This window comes from Oryzias latipes, chromosome 8, assembly GCF_053564925.1.
Source record: "Oryzias latipes strain Hd-rR chromosome 8, Olatipes_Hd-rR_3.1".
Lineage (NCBI taxonomy): Eukaryota > Metazoa > Chordata > Actinopteri > Beloniformes > Adrianichthyidae > Oryzias > Oryzias latipes.
In genome coordinates, this window is record NC_136244.1 from 21,689,744 (window position 1) to 21,703,716 (window position 13,973).

Here is a 13,973-nt window from a genome sequence, read left to right on the forward strand (position 1 = left end):
GTGTAAAACACAAACATAACTTTTGGCCCAACATTCAGAAATACTGCACCTGAGGATACAGTTTTAGTAAACATTAAAATAATAAAAAGTATAGCATGGACGGCCTAACTGAGACTGGATAAAAAACTGAAACATCTCTGAAAAACATTTGCAGCAACAACCCCATCTGGTGTTTCAGTTATGCACTGCATCAATATGACTTCTGCATGAAGAAGCATGCAAAGATAAAACATATATTGGCAACAAAATACACAGCTTCTTGGTTTCCTGACAATGCTATTTGCAAAATTGCTGCAAATTTGAATGAAAATATTAAGAAAAGGTTTAGGGGAGCAGCCTTTTACTTCAATAAAAAAGCTGTATTATGCGGTCAGAAAACATTGCATGTTGTGTTCAGGCTCAGATTGTGTTTAAAACAGACAAATTCACTCTCTAGTGGGTTTTGAATGTGTTCCCCATTACTTGTTTGATTTTGCTTCTGAGCCTCTAAGGAAATAACCTAATCTAACCTTTAGATGGCGCCAGTTTCTCGGTTCTGGTGACAGTAGCTTCAGCCAAAATCTCTGCCAGGTAAAGATGTTTCAGATTTTATCAATGGAAATTACGTTTTATTCGAATTGAATGTTCTCCATTGCTGTTTTTAATTTTCTTTCTACCTGTAACTATCCAGCATGACCCCACAGCATTCTTTCTAATGTTAGTTCATTTGAGTAGTGGAATCAACAGATCAGCTCTGCATGTATTTTTCAATAAGAAAAGAAAAAGAAAATGACAATTGGCAATGTTTATCAGCATAGACGTGTTCCGATCAATCCCAAAAACAAAGCAGAGACATATGTAATAGATATTTCTTTATTTGTCTGCTCTTCAAAGTGTTGAGATTTAGAGATGTAGTTGACCTTTAGTTGCATTAAGAAGGGTTAAATTTTAGACTAATTTGTTGTGTCATTCACAGTTCTTCTTTAGTTAGGCCTACTTTCAAAATGTATCATATTGAAAATGTTTTTACATATAAGGAGCTGTCTTTGGACCTGTCCAGGGTTTCCTTATCAGTAAAACTGTGGTACAAGAACAAAACGAAACAAAAACAAAGATCCCGAAGAAGACAAATAAATGGCATGCGTGTGTACGTAAATACACATTTTTATGTATTATTAGAATAACTATTTTCTGCTTTAAATGCAATAGGATTAAATTAGTAATTTGGTTTAATCCCACCCAACCACAATAAGTAAAACAAGGCTCTCAAATTAGATGATGTAACCTTTTCAGCACATTAAAGAATATAGTATTTAACATTTTTCAAAACAAAAGTCATTTTAGCCACTTTATTTTTAATAGGATATATAAGACTTCCAAGACAAACTTTCATCAAAAATTATCCTACAAATCTACACTAAGATACTTTTTCAATATTAGCTCCATCAATATACTTTGTGATTTTAGCAAAAACCATAAACTATCCTAGATTCAATGAAAGCTTATAACTATCAGACAAAATATTTAGGTTTAATTTCAATATCTTCTACAAACAGTTTTTCCTGCAGAAAAAAATTGTCTACAAAAAATAAAAAAACTTTCAGTGCATAGACTGCAATGTCCTTTATATAAATACACATATAAATGAAAATAATAGGACTTATATAATGCCTTCTGGGACTCCACATTTAGGCCTAATAGTCCTGCATTTTGAGGAATGACCTGTAAACGTTAGTGTTTTATAATAATAATAAGAAGAAGAATAAAACGTTTTATTTGTTAGGCGCCTTTCAAGGAACCCAAGGTCGCCGTACATAAAAGTGAAAATAAAATAAAAGCAATAGAATGAACAATAAAATATACATAAATAATTATGTAAATAACTGGTTAACCGGGTAAATCCCAGTCCTCTCACCCCAAACAGATATAACTTTGAAGTTGAAATAGAATAATCAACAGTCATCATTTTATCATAGGTCAGAAATAAATCTATTTTTGTAGACTTTTTGTCTCAAATGTTTACTAAACTCAACAATACTCAACAATATAATCAAGCCTGGTCTGGCTGTGGGATGCATACGTGACCCTCTGAACTGTAGGCTCCCGTTCCTGTGCGTAAAGAAGTCAGGTCGTGCGTCATAACGTGTCGGAGCTGCAGCGCCGCTCCCGCTGTGCGCCCATGTTTCGTAAACACAGCACAAGTGGATCTGTCCGAGCATGGTCGCTGAGCCTTCGGGGGACGTCCTGTGGTGTTTGGAATTCTAACACTGAATGTCGGCGTGGGGCATCTGAGGAGCAGGCCTGTTGCAGCGCATTGACCAAATTGTCACCTGCAGTTATCAGCTTTTGGAGATCTTTGAGGAATTGTTGGAGAACCAGGCTACCATTGATCTACCGATGAGACAGCCAGCGGGGAATATCTCTGACATGTAGGGGTGTAATTGTTCCAACAAAGTAGGTGGGTGACAGCTTTACTCTGAAAAGTTTCTTCTGGGCTTTCCATTTTTTATCAATTGCTTTCATCTTCTAACATTTTATCCGTTAAAATCTGAATCCAGATTTAAAAACATGCCTGTTTTAACTACTTTAACTAACTTATTATATTCTTATGCTGTTAAAATACATTTTTTGTTAGTTTTTAATGATGGGTAGTTTATCACTTCACTTGTCTGATAGCTTGTGGACACTTTGTGTTATGCTTTTATAGGAAAAGTGCTATATAAATAATGTTTGATTTGATGTGGACAACGAAAGTTCCATGTTCTGGTTAAAACATAGTGCAGACATGTGTCCAAAGAATGGTGAAATACTGCCATTTCACCATTTTTTGGACACAAATCTGCACTGTTTTTTTTTTTAAATATTGTGCTGTAGAATTTTGTGTGAAAATGCACACTCAAAAAAAAAACATGCAGAACTAATAATTAATTCTTCTGCAAGAGGGTCAGCCCACTTCCCCTGCTGTGTTCTGTTTTCTACACAGGAAGCCGTCAGGACTTATTTTAAGATTTGTGTCAAATTTCATTAGAAACAAGTTCATATGTGCATGCACCGTCCAAATATGGTAACTTTTACAGCAGTTTTTTTTACCCAAAACTGCCTTGTTTCACTTAAAATATTAGAAGAAAATCAAGAAAACAATTTAATTGAATGTGCTTTTGACTATGTTCACATTGAATAAACAGATGACCTCCAAATTAGTTTGTGTGCAGGCTTTCTTTTTCTTCAAATGGTAAAAGGTCAGATTCACTCTCAAACTCATCTTTATCAAGCTCCAACAAGAATGTCTTTGTGTGAAACCCTTCAGTAAATGTTTGAATTAGGATTTTGCTCTTGGAAACTAAACAATCCCCTCACTGAGTTATTTTGTGTGATCACTGATGTGGAATTTGGGAATTTGGGATGGGAGTAGATTAGAACGATCTGCTGCACATCAAATATGCAGCACTTAAAAAACAAAAAACTCCTATCTTTTGTTTAGATTTAGTGCAGTGAAGCTGAGCATGTATTCTCTCAATAGTGCGTTGTTTGATTTTATTCAAAGCCCTGCTGTTCTCCCTTGGCCTGACCGTCTCTGCTGCATGTGTTTTATCAACAGCAGGCCCCTATAGAAACTTCTCCCGGTTACTGTAGTCATGGATGAGTCTGGTAAAGATGTGCAAAGAAGCTGCTCAGTCACCAAAAGCCACATGTGATTTATAAGGTTAATGTCTTGCAACCTAAAGCTGCACCTAAGCAAAATAAAAAGAGGGAAAAAAACTTTTTTTAATGGAATTACTAAAAAGAGACACCAATGAGTGACAGTGCACATCAGCAAGCAGTGGTGGATTCAACAAACAGCACACTGAGTGACCTTTGGCTGGGTAGGTAGATAAGTCACATCTCCACCTCCCTTTTCTGCTTTTCCTAGGTCATGCATTGCGAATGTCCTTTATCCATGACAATAAAGGTAAGGGTTTGGATTCTACTGATTCTGAGGAGATAAGAGACACTGCTGTGTAGGTGGGGCTATAAAAGTCAAGTGGGAGGGTGAGAAAACAGAGGTTGCACATGTACAGAATTGTGTGAGGAGTGAAGACAGAGCTTCAGTGGGCTAGCAGAGAGTGACAGAAGCAGTTACAGGTTTTGTTTTTTTGTAGAAAAGAGTCTGAGTGGCAGAAGTCCACACCACAGAAGCTAAGAAAGGAAGTGCGATAGTCAGGCCAGGAAATGACTTTGTAATTTATTTGTTGCTCTGCTTACAGACTCAAACAAACATGAATGGCGATGGCAGCCAAAAGCTTTTTGTGTCAACCTTCAGGATGCACATCAAGCCCCCGAATGCATTGTCTGCACAAACAAGTCGGCTTAGAATCATCGATTCCCGGACCCCGGTTAAATGCTCAGAAACAGGTAAGACCAGGAAAACAAGCTGGAAACAGTAACTAAATATTTGGAACTTTCTTTAGGAGGAAAGTTGCTGATAGCATGTGTTTTACCATACTTATGTGACATTTCTGAGCAGGACAATGACTATAACAGCTAGTGCCCTTGAAATACATTCAAGTTGCTTTACTTTCATTTAGTTTGTTGCTGTAAAAGTTAATATCCGGACTTGTTTGTTGTGATAAATTGAATTTTTTTCCTCTAAATTTCCTTAGCAAATGTTTTGGATAAACAAAGGTTATTAGTATTTTAACTAAATAATGAGTTATGTCAATACTTGAGGCCTCTTACTGTTCTTTGTTTTTTTTTGGATCTAAAATATAAAATTCAACTGTTATCTGGGGAAAGCCTATAAAACTGCTCTGTACAAATTAAAATGGTTAAAGGTAAGAAAAAGGACACCTTAAACTGTCTGTCAGAAAACTTGTTTTACCCATAAATAAATGAATCTAGTAAACTGCAAACCTTTGATTCAGCAGAGTTCTATAAAACAAAGAAGGAAATGAAGCGTAGAAACTTCATTTCTTCAGTTCAAAGAGGTTAAATTCATAACCTAACAAGAGTTAGGCCACCTCAAAAGTCATAAAACAATTTAACATTGCAAACAGCAGGTACAAAAATAAAACTGGACCTTTTACCTGCATTCTGTTTTGTGTTTGCTATTAAAAGAAGATGAAAAAAAAGGTCTCACTACCTTACAGCTGCATTTCGTTTTTCTTATTCTCTTTACCCACAAAGGTTCCTTATCTACTTTTTCAACAACACGTTAGAACATCAGCAATTACATGGTAGAGGGGAAAGTAAAATTCTTTGGAAAATTAACCCACGGATTCCAGCCAGCCAACGGCAAAAGAATTTTGCTTTAGGCAGGACTCAAAACACTTTCGTTCAAAGCATGATAACGCAAAATTGTATTTACAAAAAACAACAACGGGGCTGCCTTGATGGAATGCATTTATAGTCACGGTTGCTGTAATGACTGTGGCAGATTTAACATGAAATCGAGTTATGAATCGAATATTTAACCACAGATGAGCCGCAAGATTCTGTGGAGTAAAAGTAGCTTTCCTTATTAATCTTTTTTTCTACTTTGCAGAGTTTCGTTTAAAAAGTCTGGAGCCCCCCGTCTTCATACAGCCCTTGGAGGACTGCTGTGTGGATGAAGGAAGTGATATTGTGGTGAGAGGCGTTGTTAAAGGGAGTCAACCCATCACAGTGATGTGGCTACACAATGGTGAGCAATTTACGCTGGTGTATCTGTGACTCTTGACTTAAACCTTCACCTTTGAAAAGGATTTGTTGGACCCCCCCCCCCCCCCCCCCCCTCCCCAGATTCTGAAGCATTGGTCTTTAGAGTAAATTGGTAGTCGAAAGATTGTAGATTTTAGGATTCACACCAATGTTTTTAGTGGCACTTTTCTAAAAATGGAGGACAAATGTTGTTAAGCTTAAAAGTCGGTTTCTGGGAATTTCTTTATTCAAATCATTGTGAATCACGAGCAGATGATGGAAAAAGCTTGTAGTTAGGTAAAATCTACAATCGGCAAGCCTCCAGCTCCGTGCTGCAGTATATTTTGATGTAGACGACTAGATCTGTGTACTTCTTCATTTTCCTCGTCTGAGCTGGCATCCGGCTCAAAACTGTCCAGCTGGATGCCACCAATATGGCCATTTTTGTTCCAGGCTAACAGCCCCATCCAAAAATCAGATACAAATTCCTAATTAACTACTGCTGCTTTGCAGTAACTATGACCTAGAAATTGACACAGGTTTATTTCTTCATTTTACCTAAAAAAGGGATGATTATAATTACAAGATCACTGGGAACGCTTTTACAATAGATCAAAAAATGATTGGAGTGGGACTTCAGGACCAGATTCAGTCACAGAGCAGGTGCTGTCAAACTTCTGGCGAGTTCTCATGCAAATTACTTTTTGTGGCGACTCCTGACGTGTCGACAGAACCGAAAAATGTATTTAAAACTTTAGAAATAAACTCGACCAAACAGGAGATCCCAATAATGGAGCCTCTGTCATGGTTAGTTTATATATAATAAATTGGTGGCGACTTCAATAGGGCAAACTGGGGGGAGACTTGGCAAAGTGTTTGCACTGCCAAAACAGACCCCCCCAGAAATGAATCAAAAATTATTAGAATTTTTGATTTTTGATCCATATAACTAAAAAATAAATCTGCCAAACGGAATATCTTACCAAGAATTCTTAATTGAGGAAGAAATTCTGGTCACTAAGTTCTCTAAGCTACATTCATGCCGCCCTTGGCAACATTCGAGTTTGCATTCGAGTGATCACTTCCTGTTAGAATTCCATTCGAAACCCTCATGTTTACCCATCGGTACGAAAGCTTCTACGAACATTTTTGGGCTCTACGTAGAAAACGTACTGCCATCGTGCTGCAAGTCTGAACACCATGGGCTGTATGCATGTTCTTGAATGTGTGTCAAATGCCCGATGTGAACTTAGCTTTTTTGATAAAATCATTTTCTTTTCAAGGCAAAAATTAGACAAGAAGAACGGTCTGTTTACTTTGATTTGATTCCGTTTTTGCAGTGTGTAATCTACCCAGTAACATAAAGTAAGAAAGGGGGGTTTGATACTTCACTGAAATGAAAAAACTGGGAAATCATGTGACCATAGACAAACAAAATGATGCAATCCAACAGGAATTTCACAAACATCATCCAAAACCAAGAATCTTGTTATTGATATCAAAGACTTTATGTTTGTTTTTTTTACGATCAGGGGAAGCAGCCCATTTTGGGAAAGCTTGCTTTGATGGCAGAGAGGTGAAATTCGTTGTGAGAGAATGTCTGCCTGAAGATGCTGGGGCCTATACATGCCTGGTGGAAAACAGTGCGGGGAAGAAGTCCTGCAGCGCGGCTGTATGCGTCCGAGGTGAGCAAAACACCATTCTAAAAACTATTTATAAATCAATTGCTCATGAATTCATTCTTTTTCTCCATTCCTTGCATCAAATGTAGACTTTGAAACTAAATTTAGTGGTTTGAAGTTCCCCATTTCACCATCTAAGAGCATTGAGGCCAACGGAAAGTCATCACCGACTCGCAATGAGTTGCAGAAATTCAAAGGATCCACCTGCAGCTCACCTGTAAGCCCTGACAGGCAGAGCCCAGTGTCGTCACCAAGAGGTACGAGGATTAAAATGACTTCAAAACTGTTTCTTAACTTGTGTGTATTCAACAGTTCAAGGCTATCAGGAAAAAAAAGTCAATTTCCTCTTTGACTGTTTCATGTCTGTTGAAAAAACCGCAATGCAAACTCTTTTTGCATTGCATTTTAAATATTTTCTGCACATCAGAAAAATATTTTACATATGTTTTTATAATTCTTGAAATATTTCCTTTACTCTCTAAAAGGAAACAAACTTCCTGTTTTTGTCTGATTGGCCGTCGTGAAACAGACATACCAATCAGTCAAGACTTCCACACAATGTAGCCTTCTGAAACACCCACAACAGTTCACAGTTCCAAGTAAACACCATGTAGGGAAGTGGACATTGCACACAACAGTACAGCCTGGAGACTGATAGCCATAGCTGGAGTGGAGACACACCTTCATCCCATGTTTCTTGCTGCCAAAACCTACCTGCTCTTCATCTGTTTCTGCAGTCATCCCAAAGAAGAGAGCCAACTCAGCAACAGGTGAGGAAAACTGGACTATTTTTGCCCCAAAACACTCCTTTTGTCTTAATCTTTCAGTAACTGTAACGCTGTAACTGTGCTTTATTCTAAATAATAGGTTGAAACGTGTCTCCTGTGTCTGTTTATTTAACCAACTTATCCTTGAAAACTGCTGATAGGGAGGTAGTTTTAGCTTATCTTCCGTTTTTTAGGTTTTATTCTTAATAAAATGTTGCTCGGGCTGTTGGAACGTTCTGGGAAACCTGCCCCAGGGTGTGGGCTGCAACAACAAAAGATTTCAAAGTGAACCTTCAACGTCACATCTCCTTTGTTTTTGTTCTTTAAGTTTGTCACCTGAACTGGACGTGGAAAATGGATGGAATTTTTCTGAAGTACTTTAGGCTCAGTTTTATCAGATTTGCCGCATTCAAATTTGCCATCTTGATGTTGAGGTATTTGAATAATGACAGAAGAAACTGGCTGGAGGAAACTGACAGGTCAAATATGGAATTTTTTTTTGTCTGATAAGCCATGTGTGCATATTTGGTGCTTTCAAGCTAAGAGCAGGTACATTTAAATCAAGTTATTGCTCAAGGGCTGGCTTGTTTCTGATGGATATACCGGTACTTGCTTAATGCCACAGTTTCAAAAGAAACGGTCATATTCTGGGTTCACATTCAGTCAACATGCATACACTAGTTTTCATGTGAGAAGACAGCTTTCAGTACACGTTCCAACGAACTTTTGCGACCAAACACGGTGATGTGTCTTCGCAGGCCCTGTATTACATTTCACAAATCCACCACAACACCTGGAGGTGAAGGCCGGGCAAACTGCCAAGCTGTCGTGCTCTTTCAGAGGAAGCCCCCCTGTCGCGTCCTGCTGGATCAGAAACAAGGAGGAGGTACTTAAACACAAAATATCAACTTCTTTTGTATCAAAATACCTTTTTCTCATTATTCTTTTGGCCAGCAGGTAGTGGATGGTACAGATCTGTGGACGGAGAATACAGATGAGAGCACCACCTTAGTTATTGCAAATGCTGAACCGCAGCACACGGGTCGCTACACTGTGGTGCTGAAGGACCGCAAAAGCTCAGCTCAACACACACTTACCCTTGCTGTCATTGGTAAGGTCTAGCATATTGTGACCAACAGGAAGACAAAAGTGGAGCAACTTTCTGAAATCTCCTAAAAATGTGTCCCCCCATCAGAGAGACCTGAGCCCCCGGCTTCGTGCCCTGTGGTCTCCCTCCTGTCTGAGTCTAGTCTGGTGCTGTCCTGGTCGGGCCCTTGTTACGACGGCGGCAGTGCCATAGTGGGTTATGTGGTTGAGGTGAATAACCAAGGATGTGCTGAGAACTGGGTTGAGCTCACTGACCAGTGTGAGAGCACTTCGTACATAGTGTGCGCCGGGCTCCAACCGAATCACGAGTACTGCTTCAGAGTGAGGGCCTTCAACCCTGCGGGGGTGAGCGAGCCCAGCCCGGTTTCATCAGCAGTTAGGATGGAACAGAAAGGTGGGTTGGAATGGGTCATAAAACTGTCAAATCCAAGACATAACAGACATTTATTCTTGTTTTATTGTTTCTTTTTACTTAGATTGTGAGAAGCCAGACGACCCTAGTCCAGAGTATACACTCGTCACTATAGACTCAACTCATAAAGTCACAGATCACTACATTCTGCAAGAGAAGTTGGGGATGTGAGTATCTGTTTTTTACATATGGATTTCCTTCAGTTCAAGCCTAAGGGGATTTTTGGCTCACGGGGATCAGAAAAGTGCAGAGAAGAGAAATCTCTTTCAAGAAATGGAATGGCTGTTATTACAAAACAAGCATGTACAGACATGAAAGTAAAAGTAAAACAGTTGCAATTTTCTTTTACTTTAATTAACCTCATCTTATCGTAACGGATAAGTAATTCATAAGCATCTGTTTAGAAGGTGCAATGCAATCAGCAACATTTGGATTAAAGACCCACTGTGAAGGAAATTGTGTTTTTAACATTTTTCTAAAAATGGAGGACATATAAAAAAAACAAAGAAAAAGCTTAAAACTCTATTTCTGATTTTTTCTTTGTTCAAATGGTTGTAAATCAGGAGTAGATGGGAAAAAAAATGCAGTTTGAAAATATCGTATTTATGACAGAAAATACACTGGGCGGGGCACAAGCTCCCTGCTGGGCTCCATTCCGATGCATCTACTTGCAGACTAATGGATCCATGGATGTCTTTGTTTTCCTCGTCTGAGCTGGAATCTGGCTCAAAACTCTACAGCTGGATAACTCTAATATTGCTCACCATTGTTGTTGCTCTAGTCATGTTAGGTAAGGGTTGTGAGGGGCTGTAAGCTAGCTGAAGAGCGCGGAAACGGAGAGCTAGAGGCAACAGGGAGAGGAAAGTGGAGCGGTGTTTCTTTATGCCACGCCCACAACTCAAGGGTGAATTTCTGATGAACTATTGGCGCTCTGCAGAAACTATGCCCTAGAAAATAAAACATAAATTAAATAATAATAGATCAAAAGATGATTGAAATGGGACTTTTAATCTTAGCTGACCCCTGGCTTTCTTAGGGGGAAATTTGGCCTGGTGTTCAAGCTCACCCACAAAGAGACGGGCCACGTGTGTGCTGGGAAATTCTATAAAGGACGCCGAGCTGCAGAAAGAGAGGCTGCACGCAGAGAGATCGAGCTGATGAACCACCTCCATCATCCCAAGCTGGTTCAGTGTTTGGCTGCTTATGATCACAAACCTGAGATGGTCATGGTTATGGAGTTGTAAGTGTCAGATCCTAAATTCTCATTGCCACTATGACTTCTACATGCATTTTTACATGTTTCTCTTTTCTTTTCTGCAGCATCCCAGGCGGGGAATTGTTTGAGCGTATTGTTGATGACAACTTTGAACACACTGAGCTGGCCAGCGTGCGCTACATGCAGCAGATTCTGGAGGGGGTCGCCTACATTCATCAGCAGAAAATTGTTCACCTGGACCTCAAGCCTGAAAACATTGTGTGTGTCGACACCAACGGTCACTCCATTAAGATCATTGATTTTGGATTAGCTAGCAAGATCGGTAAGTAAAATGGCATTTCCATTTTGTTTTAGGAGCCAATCTAATGCTATGTACTGTACATGTGAGGCACGATCAAGACCGTGCTAATCGCAGGTTCACTCTGGACTGTCGCTACCCGATACAAGCACATGTACCTACAAGCACATGTACCTACAGCTGGAAGAGGCTTAGTGCAAAATGTTGAAGCGGGGAAAATTTTGCTCCAGGCTTTTTCTTTCACAGCTTTTTTTCCATATGTGAAAGACTTGGTGTCAAAGAATTCTGACTGTCCACAAACTACAATTATTAATTTCTCCTCCATGATCAATTTTCAAACGGTTGGCACTTCGTTGAATTGAAAAGGACGCTATCTATGCGTCGCTACCAAATCTGAGTCTCTGATTGCTCAAAGTTCAACCAGTTTAACCTTCAACACGTGTTCAATTGCCATACGTTATCTATGTAAAACCTAAATATTGACTTCCAATACTTGTATGGTGACGTGTGTTTTTAATGTGGAAGCTCGAAATGCACGTTTACATAGACTTTTAATTGGATGCGGTTACTGGAACACGGGTTGCAGAGGGCAGTGTGAATCTAGCATGAGAGTGTTATAGCTATCATATGGCAATGTATCTTCAACAGATGATAAGACACCTCTGAAGGTGATGCATGGAACTCCCGAGTTTGTTGCACCTGAAGTTATCAACTATGAGCCTGTGCATTTGGCCACTGACATGTGGAGCGTTGGAGTTATCTGCTACATCCTGTAAGTCACTCCTCTGCCCTTTCAGAGTGTTGATAGAGGTGCCAAGTCCAATGCAAATATAAATTGATGTTGTAAAATTTTGTTTCCAAAAAGCCAAAGACACACAAGTTCTTAAGTATTTAAATATTTGGAAACGGTCATGCTTTTTCTGCCTGAAAACATGAAAACTTGGTTTCTAGAAGCTTCATCTCCCATAAAGACATGAAATGAGTGTTATTTTTTATTTGCCTGTGTCGTATATCTGGTATGTGCCTTTATTTACACATAAAAGTTGATTTATGTCACATCAGGTTAGTATTTGTTTTGTGGTTTTTGTGTTTTGCTTTATCTAGATTTCCTGTCAGTCAAAAATTACATTTAAATAAAGCTCGTTTGTGCCACCTAGTGGCCACACAAATCAATTGTACATGTTTTCTAAGTCGACATCTGCTCCCCTCCAATTCTGTGTCCAGGCTCAGTGGAGAGTCTCCTTTCCAAGGAGAAAGTGATGCAGAGACTCTGGCCCTGGTCACATCAGCTCAGTGGGAATTTGATGAAGAGAGCTTTAGCGATATAACCGAAGAGGCCAAACATTTCATCAGCTCCCTGCTTGTCAAAGTCCCCAGGTGAGAATTCAAGCACAACACTTCCTCCAGACGTTGACCTGAATCAGCCGCTCACAATTGTCTATTTACAGGCGACGGATGTCCTGTGAAGAAGCCCTCGCTCATCCCTGGATCGCTGCTTTTGATTCTGGAGACCTCACCTCTACAAAGAGTCTGTCCAAAGAGAAGATGAAGAGGTTTTTAGCCAGGCAAAAGTGGAAGGTAAAACCCAAGCAAAAAGAAAACATCAGTAATGTTGAGTTTTTGCTACTTCTTTCTCTTCATGTATATAATTCTGTCTCATAGAAAGCTGGAAAGGCCATGCTCGCCCTAAAGAGAATGACTCTGTTGTCTAAAAGTGACAGCTGTGTGTCTCCAACAACCCCTGGAGAGGGTGAGAGCTTTGTGGACGTCTGTCCTATAAGAATATCTTTTTATTTTCAAGATTCAACTTTGTTTTTGTCTTGTAGTCTCACTCATGAGCCCCGAAGCAAAGTGCGCTCTACAGTCTTTGGAACTTAAGATGCAGGGTCCACCTGTGTTCACGCAGAAGTTGGAAGATCAGACTGTAACTCAGGGCTCTTCTGCCCGTCTGTCCTGTAACCTCACAGGTACATGCTGGCTTCTTTAAAACTGCCCAATCTTTTGTTTTTTACTTAAAAGTGTCACTCAGCCAGAATGTTTTTGCCTTAAGAAGAGTCTCAAATATTTTCACACGTAAAATCTAAGGATGTAAATAAAAGAACAGTTCTGCCAGACTTTTATGTTGAAAATATTTAGTGAATTTTTTAACATCTCCTAAAGATCCACATCTTGATTTGATCTGATCTCTGCTCAGTCGAACTCTAAATTCTACCGTCTGTGCAGGATATCCTGACCCAGAGGTGGTGTGGCTGTGTGGAGATGAACCTCTGGAGGAGTCCTCCGCTGTGCAGATAGAATACGATGAAGATGGATGCTGTGCACTGATTTTAACAGACGTTTGCATGCAAGACACCAATGTTTACACCTGTAGAGCCACCAACGACCACGGGGAAACCTACTGCTCTGCAAAACTGACTGTTCAAAAGTAAATGCATCTCATCTAAACATGCAGAGAGGATTTCTGTGGAAGATGTGTGTGTTTTGCATTGTACATTGTTGCAGATGGAGGAGGATGTTTCTGCTCTGACTTATACCTAAATATTGGCTTTAACACAAAGTTTTAGGTGGAACTGTGAAGCTTTCTGTGCAGCTACAACTTTGAATAATTTCACACATTTTCTTTTCTAAGAAATTTGGTTTTCAAATCATCACTATTTTATCTAGAGAATAAAGTTATTGAATAGAAAATCCTGTGTTTTGTATATAAACTGTTTTAATAATCTAAAACTCGAATAAAATGTATCTTGTTTGTTTTTTTGTTTATTAAACCTAAAATTAGTCTTATTGTGTTGATAAGATTTCCTTATATCTTTATTTGTAAAGCACATTTAATACAAAGGTCTGTACAAAACATTTT

At 39.2% G+C, this 13,973-nt stretch overlaps 1 protein-coding gene across 8 annotated transcripts; it reads left to right on the forward strand.

Moving 5' to 3' along the window:
- The first annotated feature begins 2,051 nt into the window (after positions 1-2,051).
- On the forward strand, positions 2,052-13,900 carry mylk5 (myosin, light chain kinase 5). 8 transcript variants are annotated; one of them, XM_020705148.3, is made up of 19 exons: positions 2,082-2,437; positions 3,890-3,928; positions 4,224-4,371; positions 5,501-5,638; positions 7,167-7,319; positions 7,406-7,573; positions 8,054-8,086; positions 8,842-8,969; positions 9,038-9,194; positions 9,279-9,584; positions 9,667-9,769; positions 10,639-10,842; positions 10,923-11,140; positions 11,765-11,888; positions 12,341-12,493; positions 12,565-12,694; positions 12,779-12,866; positions 12,943-13,083; positions 13,340-13,900. In XM_020705148.3, exons 2-19 carry the CDS (start codon positions 3,893-3,895, stop codon positions 13,543-13,545), a joined length of 2,634 nt encoding a protein of 877 aa, XP_020560807.1. In that variant the 5' UTR covers positions 2,082-2,437; positions 3,890-3,892; the 3' UTR covers positions 13,546-13,900. The 8 variants fall into 8 exon arrangements, with proteins under 8 accessions (XP_011476265.1, XP_078807896.1, XP_020560807.1 ...); XM_011477962.4 differs by having other exon boundaries at positions 9,041-9,194; XM_078951769.1 differs by having other exon boundaries at positions 2,089-2,433; positions 9,041-9,194.
- The last annotated feature ends 73 nt before the right edge of the window (positions 13,901-13,973 follow it).

What these genes read in the sequence shown, in the direction of transcription:
- mylk5 (XM_020705148.3), top strand. Translation starts at nt 3,893, where the DNA reads ATGCATTGCGAATGTCCTTTATCCATGACAATAAAG. An exon ending in ACTTACCCTTGCTGTCATTG is followed by an intron (nt 9,195 to 9,278) that starts GTAAGGTCTAGC and finishes TCCCCCCATCAG; the next exon opens with AGAGACCTGAGCCCCCGGCT. An exon ending in AGTTAGGATGGAACAGAAAG is followed by an intron (nt 9,585 to 9,666) that starts GTGGGTTGGAAT and finishes CTTTTTACTTAG; the next exon opens with ATTGTGAGAAGCCAGACGAC.